The following is a 14,528-nucleotide window of genomic DNA, read 5'->3' as shown; positions in this document are numbered from 1 at the left end:
TGGTGCACGTGTCTCCCCAAGCTTCCGATCTCCTATCGTTTTTAATTCTCCACCTCGGTCCCACTCAGACCTCTCAATCCTCAGCCTCTTGCAATGTTCCAACAATGCTCCAAGGCCAGAAACTCATCTTTCAATTCAATGCTTTTCCAAACTTCCAGAAACAATAGTGAGTTTGAAAATTTCAGATCATAACTTTGGCCCAATTTTGTTTCCTTTCGTTCCTTTTGTGCGTTTCTATTTACGCCTCCTCTGGGCACATCTTCTGTTTCTTTACGTTACCAATCTCTTCGCCTTGTATCACCGTCCCTATCATTTAATCTTACCTTTCATTGTATTATAGATTCTCCCTGTTGTTCTTTTACCCCTCATTTTTACCCTTTCATTTGCTTAAACTCCCACACATTAAGCTTTTTTACAATTCTAATGGCACATCATTTACCTGAATATTAACTCTGTTTTGCTCTTCTTGGAAACTACCAGGATTATTTGTTTTCATTTTATCATCAGCTTTGACTATCGCTATCCATAATTTACATCAAATCCAGTCCACTTGCAGTTCAGCTAGATTCAACAATGACCACTACAGCATGCATACATATAAATCTTACAGGTACAGCTCAAGATGGTTAAAAACAAAGGTTTTTCTTCTTTCAAGGTCTGTTGCTAGTAAGGTGTCCAATCCATATTAAATATTGGTTGAAAAAGTATAATGAAGGTGGGGAATAAAATTGCAATGCTTTGGGTGAAAGTCAGAGACTAGGAAACAAAGCCATGATGAGGTGGTGTTGGTGTTGGACTGGGGTGGACAAATTTAAAAATCACACAACACCAGGTTATAGTCCAACAGGTTTATTTGAAAGTACTAGCTTTCAAAGCGCTGCTGCTTCAATAGGTAGCTAGTTACCTGACGAAGGAGCAGCGATCCGAAAACCTGTGCTTCCAAATAAACCTGTTGGTCTATAACCTGATGTTGGGAGATTTTTAACTAGGATAGAAAGGGTTAATTGAGGGGACAGATTCTCAAGAGAGACTCATTAGTGTGAAATCTTTCTGCTGCTTCAATTATCACTGTGAGAAATGCTATCCGTTCATCTAAAGTGTAGTTTACAGCTTTTAACTATGAAATTTTGAAATAACTAATCAATGTCTGGGATGCTTGAAGTGAAGTGGAAACAAATTAGATAGCAAGTACATGCCTGTGTGGGAATACTCAGGTTGCTCAAATCAAAAGGGATCTGTGGACATGTAAATCAGATGGCTCCTCAAGTTGAACTGTCATCAGAAAGTGAAAGAATACCCTGGGTTAAACGCGGTCAATTCCAAGCACATCAGCACCATCTGTTCAGTTAGGTGTTAATAAAATTCATGGAAAAGCTTCAAAACAAAAGGAACTTACAACAGAATTGTCACACAACCCTGACAAGAATGGTTCTAAAGGGAGAAGGTGTACACCTTGGCCAGGAGTTACACTGAAATCTCCACAAAAGAACAGCAGCAGGACGGGGGTAATCACCCCTAGTGAGGTTACCATGCCAATGCACTGCAATGTCTTCTTACTGTTATTGTCACACTTGCTGCTTTGCTGATACAATAGGTCATAAAGAAAGAAAAATACACACTTACAGTCACACGTCTGATTCAACAAGCCTGAATCTGAACTTACATTTACAGACACTGCATCATTTCATGAATATCTTTATCTGCACGGGTTGCACACAGTTGTCCCTTCAGTCATAAGCAAATCCTCCTCCTAGTCCGAAAATACACAACTGTCCTTAAGGGATCACTGTGAATAATGCTCATATCACACATTTTTGTGGTCTAGGCAATCATAAGGATATAATGTACATGGACCAATTAGATTTGTCAAGTTAGCTCACTCAGTGGCACTCTTTCCTGTGTGTTTCAAGGTTGCAGTTAATACGCTGTGGATGTGGTGCATTGTCTAAACTGTCACCTTTCAGATGCCATGTTAATTTGACACGGCCGTGGGTGGTGTGGTGGTATAGGGTGGCAAGTTAGAACATAAGAACCAGGAATAGGAGCAGGTAATTCAGCCCTTGAGCCTGCTCTGCCATTTAATATATTCATGGCTGATCTAACACTCTAAAAAGAGTTCAATCCCTGAACAACATTGACAAAGAGTAGGCATGACTGTAAGTAGCAGGACTGCTGCTTAACAGTAAGCAATTTTTAACACACGTGAGCATTAGAGCTGGCATTGTACAAAACTTACTCTTTTTTAATCTAGTTATATACTTTCACTCACAAGAAATCAAGAATGCTTAGACTCCATTTGTGATTCTCCCAGTTGACAGTGAGAAAAAGCTTTCTAATCAAATAGTCCAAGCTGGATATAGTGCATGAAGCTGTTTTGAAACTTGAACTTATTGTTCAAAACATCTGAGCAGCGATAAAGTTTTAAAAATACAATTTCTGGACCTGAATTTCCTCCTTGTAGGTCTTCCTTAAAATCAATCCCTCAATTATGCCTTTAGTCAACCCTTCCAAAAATCACCCCCCCCCCTTTGGCCTGGTGTCAAGTTTTGGCTGGGTACACTCCTGTGAAGCATTTTGGCTTGTTTATTTACATTAAAAGGCACTATATAAACGTACATCACTGTTGTTACTGAACAAAACTCTTAGGGTCAAATTGCAGTTTTTCGAAGCTGTCATAAAAAACTTGAATGGCAACATTTCCAGCTTTCTTGACTGAGAGTAGATAACAGCAAACGCTGAAGGCAGAAATGATGACAAAGCCGATGCACACAGACTGAGAAATGTACACACTACACGGCTGTAACACTGAAATGGGACAGAAAACCACAAGGCTTTGCAACAGCCTAACGAGAACAACTTGTAAAATGTAAATAGTATGTCAACATTTGTCTAGTGAACCAAATAAAAACGCAAAGCTAAACAATTTTATCCTCAATATTTAGATCAACAGTGACAGAATGACCTGTTCTATTAATACACACATTTAGATTTACACATACAGCTCTTCACACAGATACAGCAGATTCTCATCATCATTTGGGCAATGCTCTGGCAGGGTGGGGTGCACCCCTTATAGAATGCCTCTGGCTTCCTTTTCCCATTGATGTTGAGCCTACAAGAATATGTAGCAGAGAGCTAACATTTTTAATAGTAAGCAGGAAATTAGAGTTTAAAAATTTCAAGTTAAAATATTTGAATTAAATAATTTAAGATATACTACAGTTTGACATGAGGGGAAGCATTTGAGAGGGAATTCTATTGCTGGAAAACAACTTTCTATTCACATTTAAACATCACTGCTAAATTGCACACACTGCAAAAACTCAAATGAATTGTAGCAGATTTATGGAACTGAACTACTTAATTACCACATTAACTACCAATCTTACATAATCTTTGCTGAGTGTCATTTTCCCCTTTGAATTATCCATCAAGCAGAATTATTTTATTATGAACACTGGAGAATTCTAAAGCTACGAATCAGTTTCACTAAATGACACATAAAAGCTGCATAATCCTGTCTACAAGATAATCACTCTTCTGTCACACGCATGTGAATGTCGTTACAACCAGTTCGCCACATGTTTGACTCATGGAATTCTCCATTAAAATGCGAGCAGACATAGAATGGCAGTCCAGGAAGCGAAGACTTCTCATTCACCGCAACAGTTCAAAATGAACATGGCTCAATGGTTAGCACTGCTGCCTCACAGCGCCAGGGACCCGGGTTCAATTCCAGCCTCAAGTCTGTGTGGAGTTTGCACATTCCCCCCGTGTCTGTGTGGGCTTCCTCCGGGTGCTGTGGTTTCCTCCCACAATCCAAAGATGTGCAGGCCAAGTGAATTGGCCATGCTAAATTGTCCATAGTGTTAGGTGCATTAGTCAGGGGTAAATATAAGGTAGGGGAATGGGTTTGGGTGGGTTACTCTTCGGAGGGTTGGTGTGGACTTGTCGGGCCTTAGGGCCTGTTTCCATACATTAGGGACTCTAATCTCTCTAAATGACTGAACTTCCATTGTCAATAGCCATAAATATTTTATTGCCAATGCACCTAGACTTGGCTAAGAGTAAGGGTTAAAGGATAAAAGCACACTGGTAGGTATTCGGAATCGCTTTCTTCCTCAGTCAATCCACAGGATTATGACAATTTTTTTTTGTACCGGCCTTGTACAAATTTTAAAATAGGAGGAGTTCAGCAGATGCAACGTGAATAATGTGGGTCAAGAGTGTGATGCTGGAAAAGCACAGCAGGTCAGGCAGTATCCGAGCAGCAGGAGAATCGATGCTTCAGGCATAAGCCCTTCGTCAGGAATGTGGGAGAATTGACATTTTGGGCAAGAAGCCCTTCATGAGGAATCGATTCTCCTGCTCCTCGGATGCTGCCTGACCTGCTGTGTTTTTCTAGCACCACACTCTTAACTCTGATCTCCAGCATCTGCAGTCCTCACTTTCTCCCTGCAAAGTGAATGATACCAGGTACACAGAATTCCAGCAATTAAAAGCTTCCAATTGATTCCCAGGCAACACTTATTACACTCCTGTATACAAATATACGTATCATAATATCAGGACCTAAATATGTATTTTAGATAATCTGCATACTTTTTGTAGCATAGCATTTAAAAGAAAAGCAAGCTGTGATGATGATCAAGAAGCTGGTGCTCATTTGGTTTATTCCTGTAACCTGCAAGAATGGCTTAGATCTCTGGTGTAAAATGCCATCTCGTTAAAGTGACACCGATATGTACTTGGTAGGTGGACCACCATCTGTCTTTTAGCCAATTAATACCGAGGCACTTGCTTAAAAGCAGGAAATTTCCTCTATTTAAAACAACAAAAATATTTTCCTCCAGATACACATTGCAGTGTCCTGCCAATTGAATATTTCACATATAAATAGTAATAATTAAAACAAACTTAGTTGTTAAAGTTAGATTTTCAAGTGAGACTAAATTTTGAAAAAAAGGAATCATATTCCCCAATTCTGGGCTCAGTGATCAAAGGCAAAAGGGCAAGTGCAGTCTTGTACACTACATGGGTTCCTCAACTTCACAGCAGATATATAGTATCGCCAAAGCTGGTATTAGTAGAAAATTCATTTGTTTCGAAGAAGGTAGTATTCCACTATTAGGACTTTTAAACAGAATATTTATAGTCATGAAACTACTTAGATGCGTTAATCTAAACAAGGCAGACTAGTTTAAAATTTGACACTGCAAGTGAATGAAGAAACATTATAAGCCTGCCCACCTTATTTTAAGGAAAGGAATATCAGGAATAGCTTGACCACTCAGGAATGCTCAACTTAATTACTGGCTTCTGGTGAGCTAACTGAGCAGATGGCAAAGAGGGGCACTATGGTTGGTGCTTGTTAAATCAGATTCCTGGCCACCAACAGGCAACCCCTGCGGTCCAAACATCAAGTAGGAACAAGATCAAACCTGGACACTGGTGACTTCCCAGGGTCACCATGACATGCAGGGTCTTAAAATGAATGGGCATCAAGGCACACCATGGGCAAGACACCAGTGAAACTGTAACCCAGCAAAAATTAATACTTTTTGAGCTAACCGAACAAAATTATTGATAATTTATGGAACTGGGGTTTCCTTTAAGTGATTGATTGATGAGTTATGCATATCAAAAAAAAACGTGCGCTTAAGTCAAAATTTTAGATATTCAACCAGAAAACTTGATCATAAAGTGACAATTACACAATAATTCAAATTCACCATAGAACATAAACAGCCAGTTAAAAGGAACACCGAATCTGCTTTAAATATTATGAATGTATTTATTAAATTGGACAACTAAACTTTCTGAATCACAAAGAGCAAAGTGTACCTTCAACAAAGTACAAGGTAAAAGTGAACTTTAATGCCTGAACACATATTACAACAGGAATGTAAAATTCATATTTAAAGAGGTGAGTTCTTATTTACTAGTGAATGAGTTTGTCATTTTCATTCTTCTAGCTCTGCCAAAAAAACTTTACTGAAAGCTACTGTGTGCCCAAAGAGTACAGTGAGTAGTTTAAGTCCCTCTTCCCTGCCTTTCAAATAATGCATTATAACTGCCTGCAACTAGTTCAATTAAGTGTATCCACAAGATATCAACCCATTTTCTTTTAAAGACTTCATTTAGAGTTTAATGTTTTCTTATGAACCACCTTTCCCAGAACAGTACATCACAAATTAAGCTACAAATGTTTGAACATTACAATCTTTTCCTTTAGCATCCTGAAGGAATGCAACAAAAGATCATTAATGCTCATGGTAGGAATGCTGTCTCACTTCTTGAATAAAATGCCTCTGCTTACCTGAAGTCCTCGACGTCTGAGAATACTGGACTCATCCATGCTACCCTGTGCTTTTTTCTCATTTCTTCCACTATATGGCCATGCTGCAGTGCAAGAGACCTCACCATGCTAATTCTGATCCTTGCAGCTGCTAAAGACTTACATCACAGCTGTCCCGATTGGAGACTGAAAGTCAGCTGACTGTTTCTAGTTATTCACTCCAGTAACTTCAGGAGACCGTGAATGCTGCTGTGCATAGCAGCAAGTGGGCTCCAGCACTGCTCGCTCATACACACTAGCTCGCTTGAAATCAAAAATGTTGTCAACCTCTCTTCAAATCATTAAGAGAGAGATAGAAGCCTCGTAAAGCATAGCTTTCCCCTTCGCCATCAGCATGATAAATGGACTCAAAGCAAGCTTTAAGGTCAAACATGAGGGTAAATCAGTGGTGACACCTCTGCAAAGATAGCAGCTGGATTTGACAGTGAGAAGCTGAGACGCAGCTGGTTGGCAGTACAGCAAAGCTCAGTCTAGCACTCATCTTTCCAGCGACTTCGAAAGAACAGAAACCTTAGCAAACAAGCAGGCTCAGACTGTGAATGGCACTTATTCAGTCATCGACAGTATTCAAACAAAATGTTGAAAGCATATGCATTTCTGGAAACGTACACATGAATTTGCAATTTTACCACACAAACAGATCCATCATCTTATTATGTGGCATTGTGTTGGTGAAATAGAATGTTATGCACAAACAGGTAAGAATGACACACGCAGCTGTCATCTATAAAAGATATTCAAAGATACCACATTTACACATCAGAAAGCAGAACCACTCTTTTATCACCGCGTGGCTCATCACTGGATTAATAAAATAAGACTGAATATTAATACTTCTAGTTTACAACATATTTTGAGCTTAAACAAAGATGAAAAGGCCAGTGGCAAAATACTGAGGACTTGCTTTCCCCATTTAGGTAAATACTTCCAAAATATTTAGCTTGAAAGATAACACCTATTGATACTTGTTTGTTGTTAAAATTAAACTTAAACATGATTGAAAGAGTATTGGTATATCAATATTAATCATTAATAGGATTAATTTTCTATTTTGGAACCAAATAATTAGCAAGAATGTCCTGGTCTTAGAATAAAATACCATTTCATGACTAGACACTAATATAATTACAATTTAAATACCTCTCCCTGTACATAATACAGTATTCCTACTATTTCTAGTAGGAAACTGCCCAGTAGTCATGTGGGGTGGTATATTTAAACATTGAAATCAGACTTTACTACCTCCTTCCAATGACCCCAATGATTGCATTCATAAAGTAATGTAGTATTAATTCTAAGTGATATCATATCAACAATCTTATCTGTTTAGCAAAGTATAAACTTTCACACAAGAAAGACTATTTTCATTGGGCGCTGCATTCACGTGCTGAAAAGGACACCCTAGCTGACTTTTCAGAACAGCTTGAAGAATATTCCTTAAATCAGACAAGTTTGAGGTCAGTGGCTAGCATTTCTCCAAATTCAAGTCCCTACCAGCTGGAATCCTAGCCAGCAAACAGCTGCTGACCAATCTGAGGTTAGTAGCTCTCACAAATCAGCAATGTTACTCAGGGGGTTATGACTGTTCCTGGGTGAACAATCAACATTCCAAGGGCCATGCAGTAGTGGGTGCGCTTCTGAAGCCCTTCTCCCCTCTGTCCACAAGCACCGCCACTTTAGAATCATAGAACCACACACCATAACATTTAAGGTTATGGGCCAGGGGCTGAGAATTGGGACTAGTGTAGATTTAGAAAAGCTTTGGTATGTCAGACACAATGGGCTGAAAGGCCCCTTCTGCACTGTATTCTATGATTCTAAATGAGTGCTTGTGGAGATGGGGAATAAAGGGTTTCATCAGATGCAAGGGTAATAACCATTCTCACTGATCTACACACAGTTCCTTCATCATGCACCCTGCCACATTCCTCAAAGGACACATGGCCAAACAATCAGTCAAATGGGTCATTTCCTTTCTCAACTGGAGCCAAGATTGCAGTCCAAGCAGAAGTAGGACCTTAATTCATCTTGAATTGCACATTAATTAACCATTTAAGGGTCAATGGACAGCAAAAGGAGGTTGAGCCTTGGTCTTGCCAGCCAGGACATGACTGAGACAGAGGCGAGATGTTTACTGGATTTTGAGATACCGCCACCATACACAATTAAGTTGCCTTGCCAACTCTAGGCCACAGACTGGAAGATTCATTACTTGTTTCAAATGGAAAACACCTTATGTCTATGTGTGTAGTGTATTACAGATATTGCCTACACATCATACTTCAAGAACACCCATTCTGTAGATTATGTGCAATCAATCCTTTTGCAATAAAAGTTCCACTACATCAGTAGATTTGATGCCCTGTGCGTTATTAGGTTTCAGTAAGCCTTTATTTTTCTCAGCTTCCAAATCAAACCTCCATTAGAAAAAGTTAGGTCCTATACAAGGCGAGTGTGTATACGATTTATCAAACCAACACACCATGCACATGAATCTACAGTTTTCAATTTATTTTTAAAGAATAACATTTGGAAGAAAAATTGGATTGACCCACATCTGATATCAAGCTCAATATTATATTGATAGATTCACAAGTAAAAAAAATCCCTTTCAAAGTGTCACAGTTTCCTGATAAAAAAAACAACAATTAAGTTGGACAGCGGTTAGCGCAGCAAAGTGGGCTAGGTAATGGAGTATTGACATAGACCGGTAATCTCTGATGAATTGATATTTTAACTTCTCATTATCTCACTGTCCTGAAGTATAATTCAAAAGGCACAGCACATCTGCTTTCTTAGACCTTGAGCTCAATTGTCAAAAAGCTAAGCAGTGTCAGTGAATTCCAGAATTAACGCCAAGCTGTCCTTGTGAAGGTACAAGTGTTCCCTCTGCTGGCGGTATGGTCACTATCACCCAAACAATCAATGGCTGAATGAATAAATGATAGCATCAAGCCAAAAATTGAGTTTGCAGATGTACAAATGACTAGGGTAGTTTAGACGTTTATAACATGTTGCTTCTTTTCCCCTTTTTCTCAGTATTCTCAAAGCACAAATCATCCCTCAAAATTTCTCCAATGAAAATTTCACCAGTGGCTCACAATGGCACGATGGCACAGTGGTTAGCACTGCTGCCTCACAGTGCCAGAGACCCGGGTTCAATTTCCGCCTCAGGCGACTGACTGTGTGGAGTTTGCACATTCTCCCTGTGTCTGCGTGGGTTTCCTCTGGGTGCTCTGGTTTCCTCCCACAGTCCAAAGATGTGCAGGTCAGGTGAATTGGCCATGCTAAATTGCCCGTGCTAAATTGCCCGTAGTGTCAGGTGAAGGGGTAAATGTAGGGGTTATGGGTGGGTTGCGCTTCGGCGGGTCGGTGTGGACTTGTTGGGCCGAAGGGCCTGCTTCCAAACTAAGTAATCTAATCTAAGATACTGATCCTCTGAAGCAGAGTCTGACTTCCATTCAGTGACTCAGTGTGCAATGCAATCAATGAATCATAGGATCCCTACAGTGCAGAAGCAGGACATTTGGCCCAGCAAGATGGCACTGAACCACCAAAGAGCATCCCACCCACACCCACCCCATCATCTGCACTTCCATTGGTTTATCCATCTTACCTATAGATCCACGGACAGTATGGCCATTCTAAATTGCCCAATCTACCTAACCTGCACATCTCTGTGGGAGGAAACCCACGCAGACACGGGAGAATGTGCCCAGTCGCCTGAGTCTGGAATCGAACCCAAGTCTCTGGTGTCGTGAGGCAGCAGTGCGAACTACTGAGCCACCACACTCTACAGCAAATGGCATAAATTCTTTTCAGCATATTTACCAAGGATATGGGGATAGATCAAACTGCTCAAACATTGGGAATGCATACAAAATTTCACATAGATTTCCCCTAAATGTTTTTAACTTTATTAAATGTGACCCAATACTTTACTGATAGTTATTTTTGCCCACATAGTCACTTGCCCATTTATTCCTTTATCCAATACAGTTCCTAGAGTAAGTCAAACCAGTGGCTACAGGATTTTGCAGATAGGACACACCTGCCATGTTGGGTCAAATGTGGCTTCTGTCAACTTTCAAACTTATCCACCACAGTTGAAGGTTACATTCCACTTTGAGTTTGTCTCCAATGCTAGGAATGAATGCCTGAATGACTGAACAAAGCCTACGTGCAACATTTTAAACGTGATTAGAAACAGAGCAGCAGCAGTGTCAGGAAATCTCAGTTAACAATAAGATGGTTGATAGAGACGCCCAGTGCAAAGTGGGTAATAATCAAAGAAAATAGAAATGGAATCACAGATTCAAAAAAAAAGCTTTGTGAAAATGAAAGGCCAAGAATTAGTTGAAACACTTATCTTTAACATCGTACACCACGAGCATGTGGAGATTTATCCTTGAAGATGAAGCAGAATGCCCAGGGTAGTTTCTCTGGTCAGTTCAAGTGCAAGTGGCCAAAGAACATGCAGTAATGAGGCAAAAGTATTCCCATAATATGGAAAATGTTTAGCATGTTTTGAGAAGATTTGTCACTCAGGTTGAGGTTCTGGATGCAGGTTTGCTCACTGAGCTGGAAGGTTTGTTTTCAGACGTTTCATCACCATAGTAGGTGACATCATCAGTGAACCTCTGGTGATGAAACATATTAATAGAAAGCGGGCCATACCACCAGCGTTTCACCAGTGTTACCTAGTATGGGGACAAAACGTCTAAAAACAAACCCTCCAGGTCAGCGAGCAAACTTACATCTGTGGAAAATTCTTCTTGATGATTTTGGCTCTGTTTCCCAGCTGCAGATCAAAGAATCACAGAATCCCTACAGTGTGGAAACAGACCATTCGGCCCATCGAGTCACACCAACCTATCAAAGACCATCCCACCCTGCACTTCCCACAGCTAATTCACATGGTGTCCAGGGATTTGTAGTCTATGAGCAATTTTAGTGCCTAAACTACACATCTTTTGACAGTCGGAGGAAACCGGAGCACCCAGAGGAAACCCACGCAGAAACAGGAACAACATGGCAAGCTCCACACTGCCAGTCACTCAAGGCTGGAATCGAACTCATGTCCCTCATGCTGTGAGCCAGCAGTGCTAACGCATGTCCCTCGTGCTGTGAGCCACCATGTGACTTGGAACAACCATCATTTCATGGCCATGTGGGAAGCAGGTGGAAATGGGTTAAACTATACATGAGGAAGACAGAACTACTGTTTCATAAGAAATAGAATAATAGAAAGACAAGGAAATAAACACAGCAAAACACAAAAGCTTCCTAGAGGGGCACAACCCAAAAACACACCTGAAGTTGCCATTTTGCTGAGAAAGAGACAAAATAATTGTAGATGCTGGAATCCAAGGCAGACAAACAGGAGGCTGGAAGAACACAGCAAGTCAGGCAGCCTCAGAAGGTGGAGAAGTCAACTTTTTGGGTGTAAAGACTGGAGGTGGGTGCAAGGGGAACTGCAGAAAAGGATTGAATTTTGGGTGGGGAGTGGGGTGGGTGGTGAGGTAGGGATAGGTGAACATAGATGGAGGATATGACCTTTGGGACGACGGGAGGAAGTATTGAGTGTGTTGCTGGGAAAGCACAGCAGGTCAGGCAGCATCCGAGGAACAGGAAAATAGCCATTTAGGGCAAAAGCCCTTGGGATGGTAGATGCTGCCTGACCTGCTATGTTTTTCCAACCCAACACTCTCGACTCAATCTCCAGCCTCTGCAGTCCTCACTTCTGCCTAACTGGAAGCAAGGGTCAGAGGAATGGAAGGGAGGAGGAAGGGGTTAGAAAGGCAATCAGAGGATGGGAAGGGAGGTTATTTGCAATTGGAGAACATTGCCAAATCAGACAGCAAATTGGAGGAACACCACCTCATCTTCCACCTGGGCAACCGACAGCCTGGAAGACTCAACATGGATTTCTCCAATTTCAAATAACTTTCCCATCCGTCCCAGACTCCCTCCCCAACCCCACCCCTCCCTTCCACTCCTCTGACCGACCATTCCTTTCAGCTACAAACCGGATTCATTCCTCCCATCGACCAACCAGGTCATACCCTCTACCTGTGTTCACCTACCACTACCTCACCATCCCCTCCCCTCCCCTCCCCTCTCCCCCACCCTCTTTATCTGCAGCTCCACTTACACCTGCCCCCAATCCTGAAGAAGGGTTACGCCCGGAACATTGACTTCTCCACCTCCTGATATTGCCTGGCTTGCTGTGTTCGTCCAGCCTCCTGCTTGTCTACCCCTTTTGTTAACGTCAGAAAATGCTTAAGAAGCCACCCAATCATGTTAGAAAACAGCCAAACTCAAAATGGCTACATCAGAGGAGAATTAATCAGATCATAATGAAATTGTAATCTCAATAAAGAATTGTTCTCAGAGCCTTAAAATTTCAACTCGCTTATCATTCAAACACTTTTTAAGAACGTGCAATGGCAAAACTTCTTCATTTTCAGGGTGACAGATATTTATGCCACAAAAATGTATTTTAAAATAATCATACTCAGAAGATTGTTTTTCCAAAACAAATAAAAATCATATTTATAAAGGAGACGTTGAGACTCTGAACAAGTGCACCTGAAGGTTGTTTGTATTTGACTGTCGGGTGAAGGCCAGTTTTTTGGGAGATTCATTTGGTGAAAGATTTGATGGATGGACTTAAAACCTGGGTACAATATTGGGTATAGTAAATACAATCAGGTACATAACTCACCTAAAGCTCCAAATTCTGCCATTTTGTTTTAAAAGTCCACATAATATGCATACATAAACACAAACGTGGAGAAAGAACAAACAGACAAAGGTTGAAAAAATCAAGGCCATTAATAAAATGGGAAGGAGTGGAGTCTGAGATAGTCAGCAAGTTTTTGTTTTGTTTTGTTTTAAGCTGTCTTTTTATAATTTTATGTTGAATTTGATGATTTAGTACTGGTGTCTGCATTTACGTGGTTGTCACAGTGACAGCAGTAATGCAATGCCTAATCACGTGATCAACTTCCAGCAGCTCCATGTAAACATACCATTCTTCTCCTGAGGTTCCATCTAAATGAAAAGCCTCATCTTTCATATCAATACACAATCTCCATCCTGTGATTGACACCATACACAGAAAGCTGCCTGAAAAGGAATTCCAATTGCTCAATCATCCTTGTTTGCCCTTCTCTCTGAGATATTGATTCCATTCTCTATCTATTACTTTCTTTCACAAGCTTATTAATAAGGATTTCTTTTTTCCATTTCTTTTAGATCAACTTGCTGTTAGCGTACCCTACAACTCAGGCAGGTATCGTGCAGTTTCTCTCAACCTGCCACTTTAATCACCCAGAATAACTATTTGCCTACAATTAGGGATTTTACGAGTCATTAAATCAAAACTTAAGACACGTCCTTAATTAAGAAGCTTCAAGGGCATTAAGGTTTATAGACATCAGGCTAAACAGAATTATTGTAAGCATGTGTCATGATTGCTTTTTAATACTAATCTATAAAGGGGATTGTGCAGTAAAGAAGCTTATCTCTAAAACCTTGTTAAGTATGAATGGGCTGTCAGATCTGACAGATAAATCTAAATATTTGTGTTGCTGTTGACTCGTTAAACTCTCTTATTGATGGAATCGACATTTCTTCAGCCAGTTTCCATGAGCAACCAGTAAACATTAGCAGAACCTCAACAGTAGATGAACAAGGTATCAAAGGCTGGGAGTGAGTGGGGCCTTATCAACAACAAGGATATAATAAATTCATCTACTCCACATTTTCAGTTTTTAACCCCGTTCACAAGAATTTGATTTGATTTAATTTATTGTCACATGTGCTTTGTTACAAAATACAGTGAAATGTTGTACAGTGTCACCACTCTCTGGCATCATCTTAAAACCCAGAAAATTCAACCAAAACATAAAACATAAAGGCAGAAGAAACAAAGAAGTAAAGAAAATGCATTCAACTTTACAGTCCTTCTTGTTAAATGCTCCGACTTGGGGCTGGTGACCAGGCATGAGTATTTTCACTGCGCTGCTGCTACTGGAGCAAAGGTCACCACTCCTTGGTGCCATCTTGCCTCCACCAACACCTCACCACTATGAGTCCTCACTGGGCCTCACCAATACAGACAGTGTCGACACTACCAGGTACCACACTGACCCAAACCCGATCC

General features: G+C 40.6%; 1 protein-coding gene across 9 annotated transcripts in view; it reads right to left on the bottom strand.

The window, feature by feature from the left end:
• Positions 1-14,528, bottom strand: part of LOC122558001 (microtubule-associated serine/threonine-protein kinase 4-like) — a 485,329-nt gene that overhangs the window by 322,308 nt on the left and 148,493 nt on the right. For 2 of the 9 annotated variants that reach the window (XM_043706364.1, XM_043706382.1), the window contains exon 1: positions 6,320-6,371. The exons of the other annotated variants lie outside the window; for them this stretch is intronic. In XM_043706364.1, the coding sequence (XP_043562299.1) occupies positions 6,320-6,358 (39 nt within the window). In that variant the 5' untranslated portion in view covers positions 6,359-6,371. Of the gene's footprint in view, positions 1-6,319; positions 6,372-14,528 lie in introns of those variants that run through there. 9 annotated transcript variants of the gene reach the window in all.

This window comes from Chiloscyllium plagiosum, chromosome 2 (assembly GCF_004010195.1).
Source record: "Chiloscyllium plagiosum isolate BGI_BamShark_2017 chromosome 2, ASM401019v2, whole genome shotgun sequence".
Taxonomy (NCBI): Eukaryota; Metazoa; Chordata; class Chondrichthyes; order Orectolobiformes; family Hemiscylliidae; genus Chiloscyllium; species Chiloscyllium plagiosum.
This window is presented reverse-complemented; position numbering and strand designations above follow the sequence as displayed.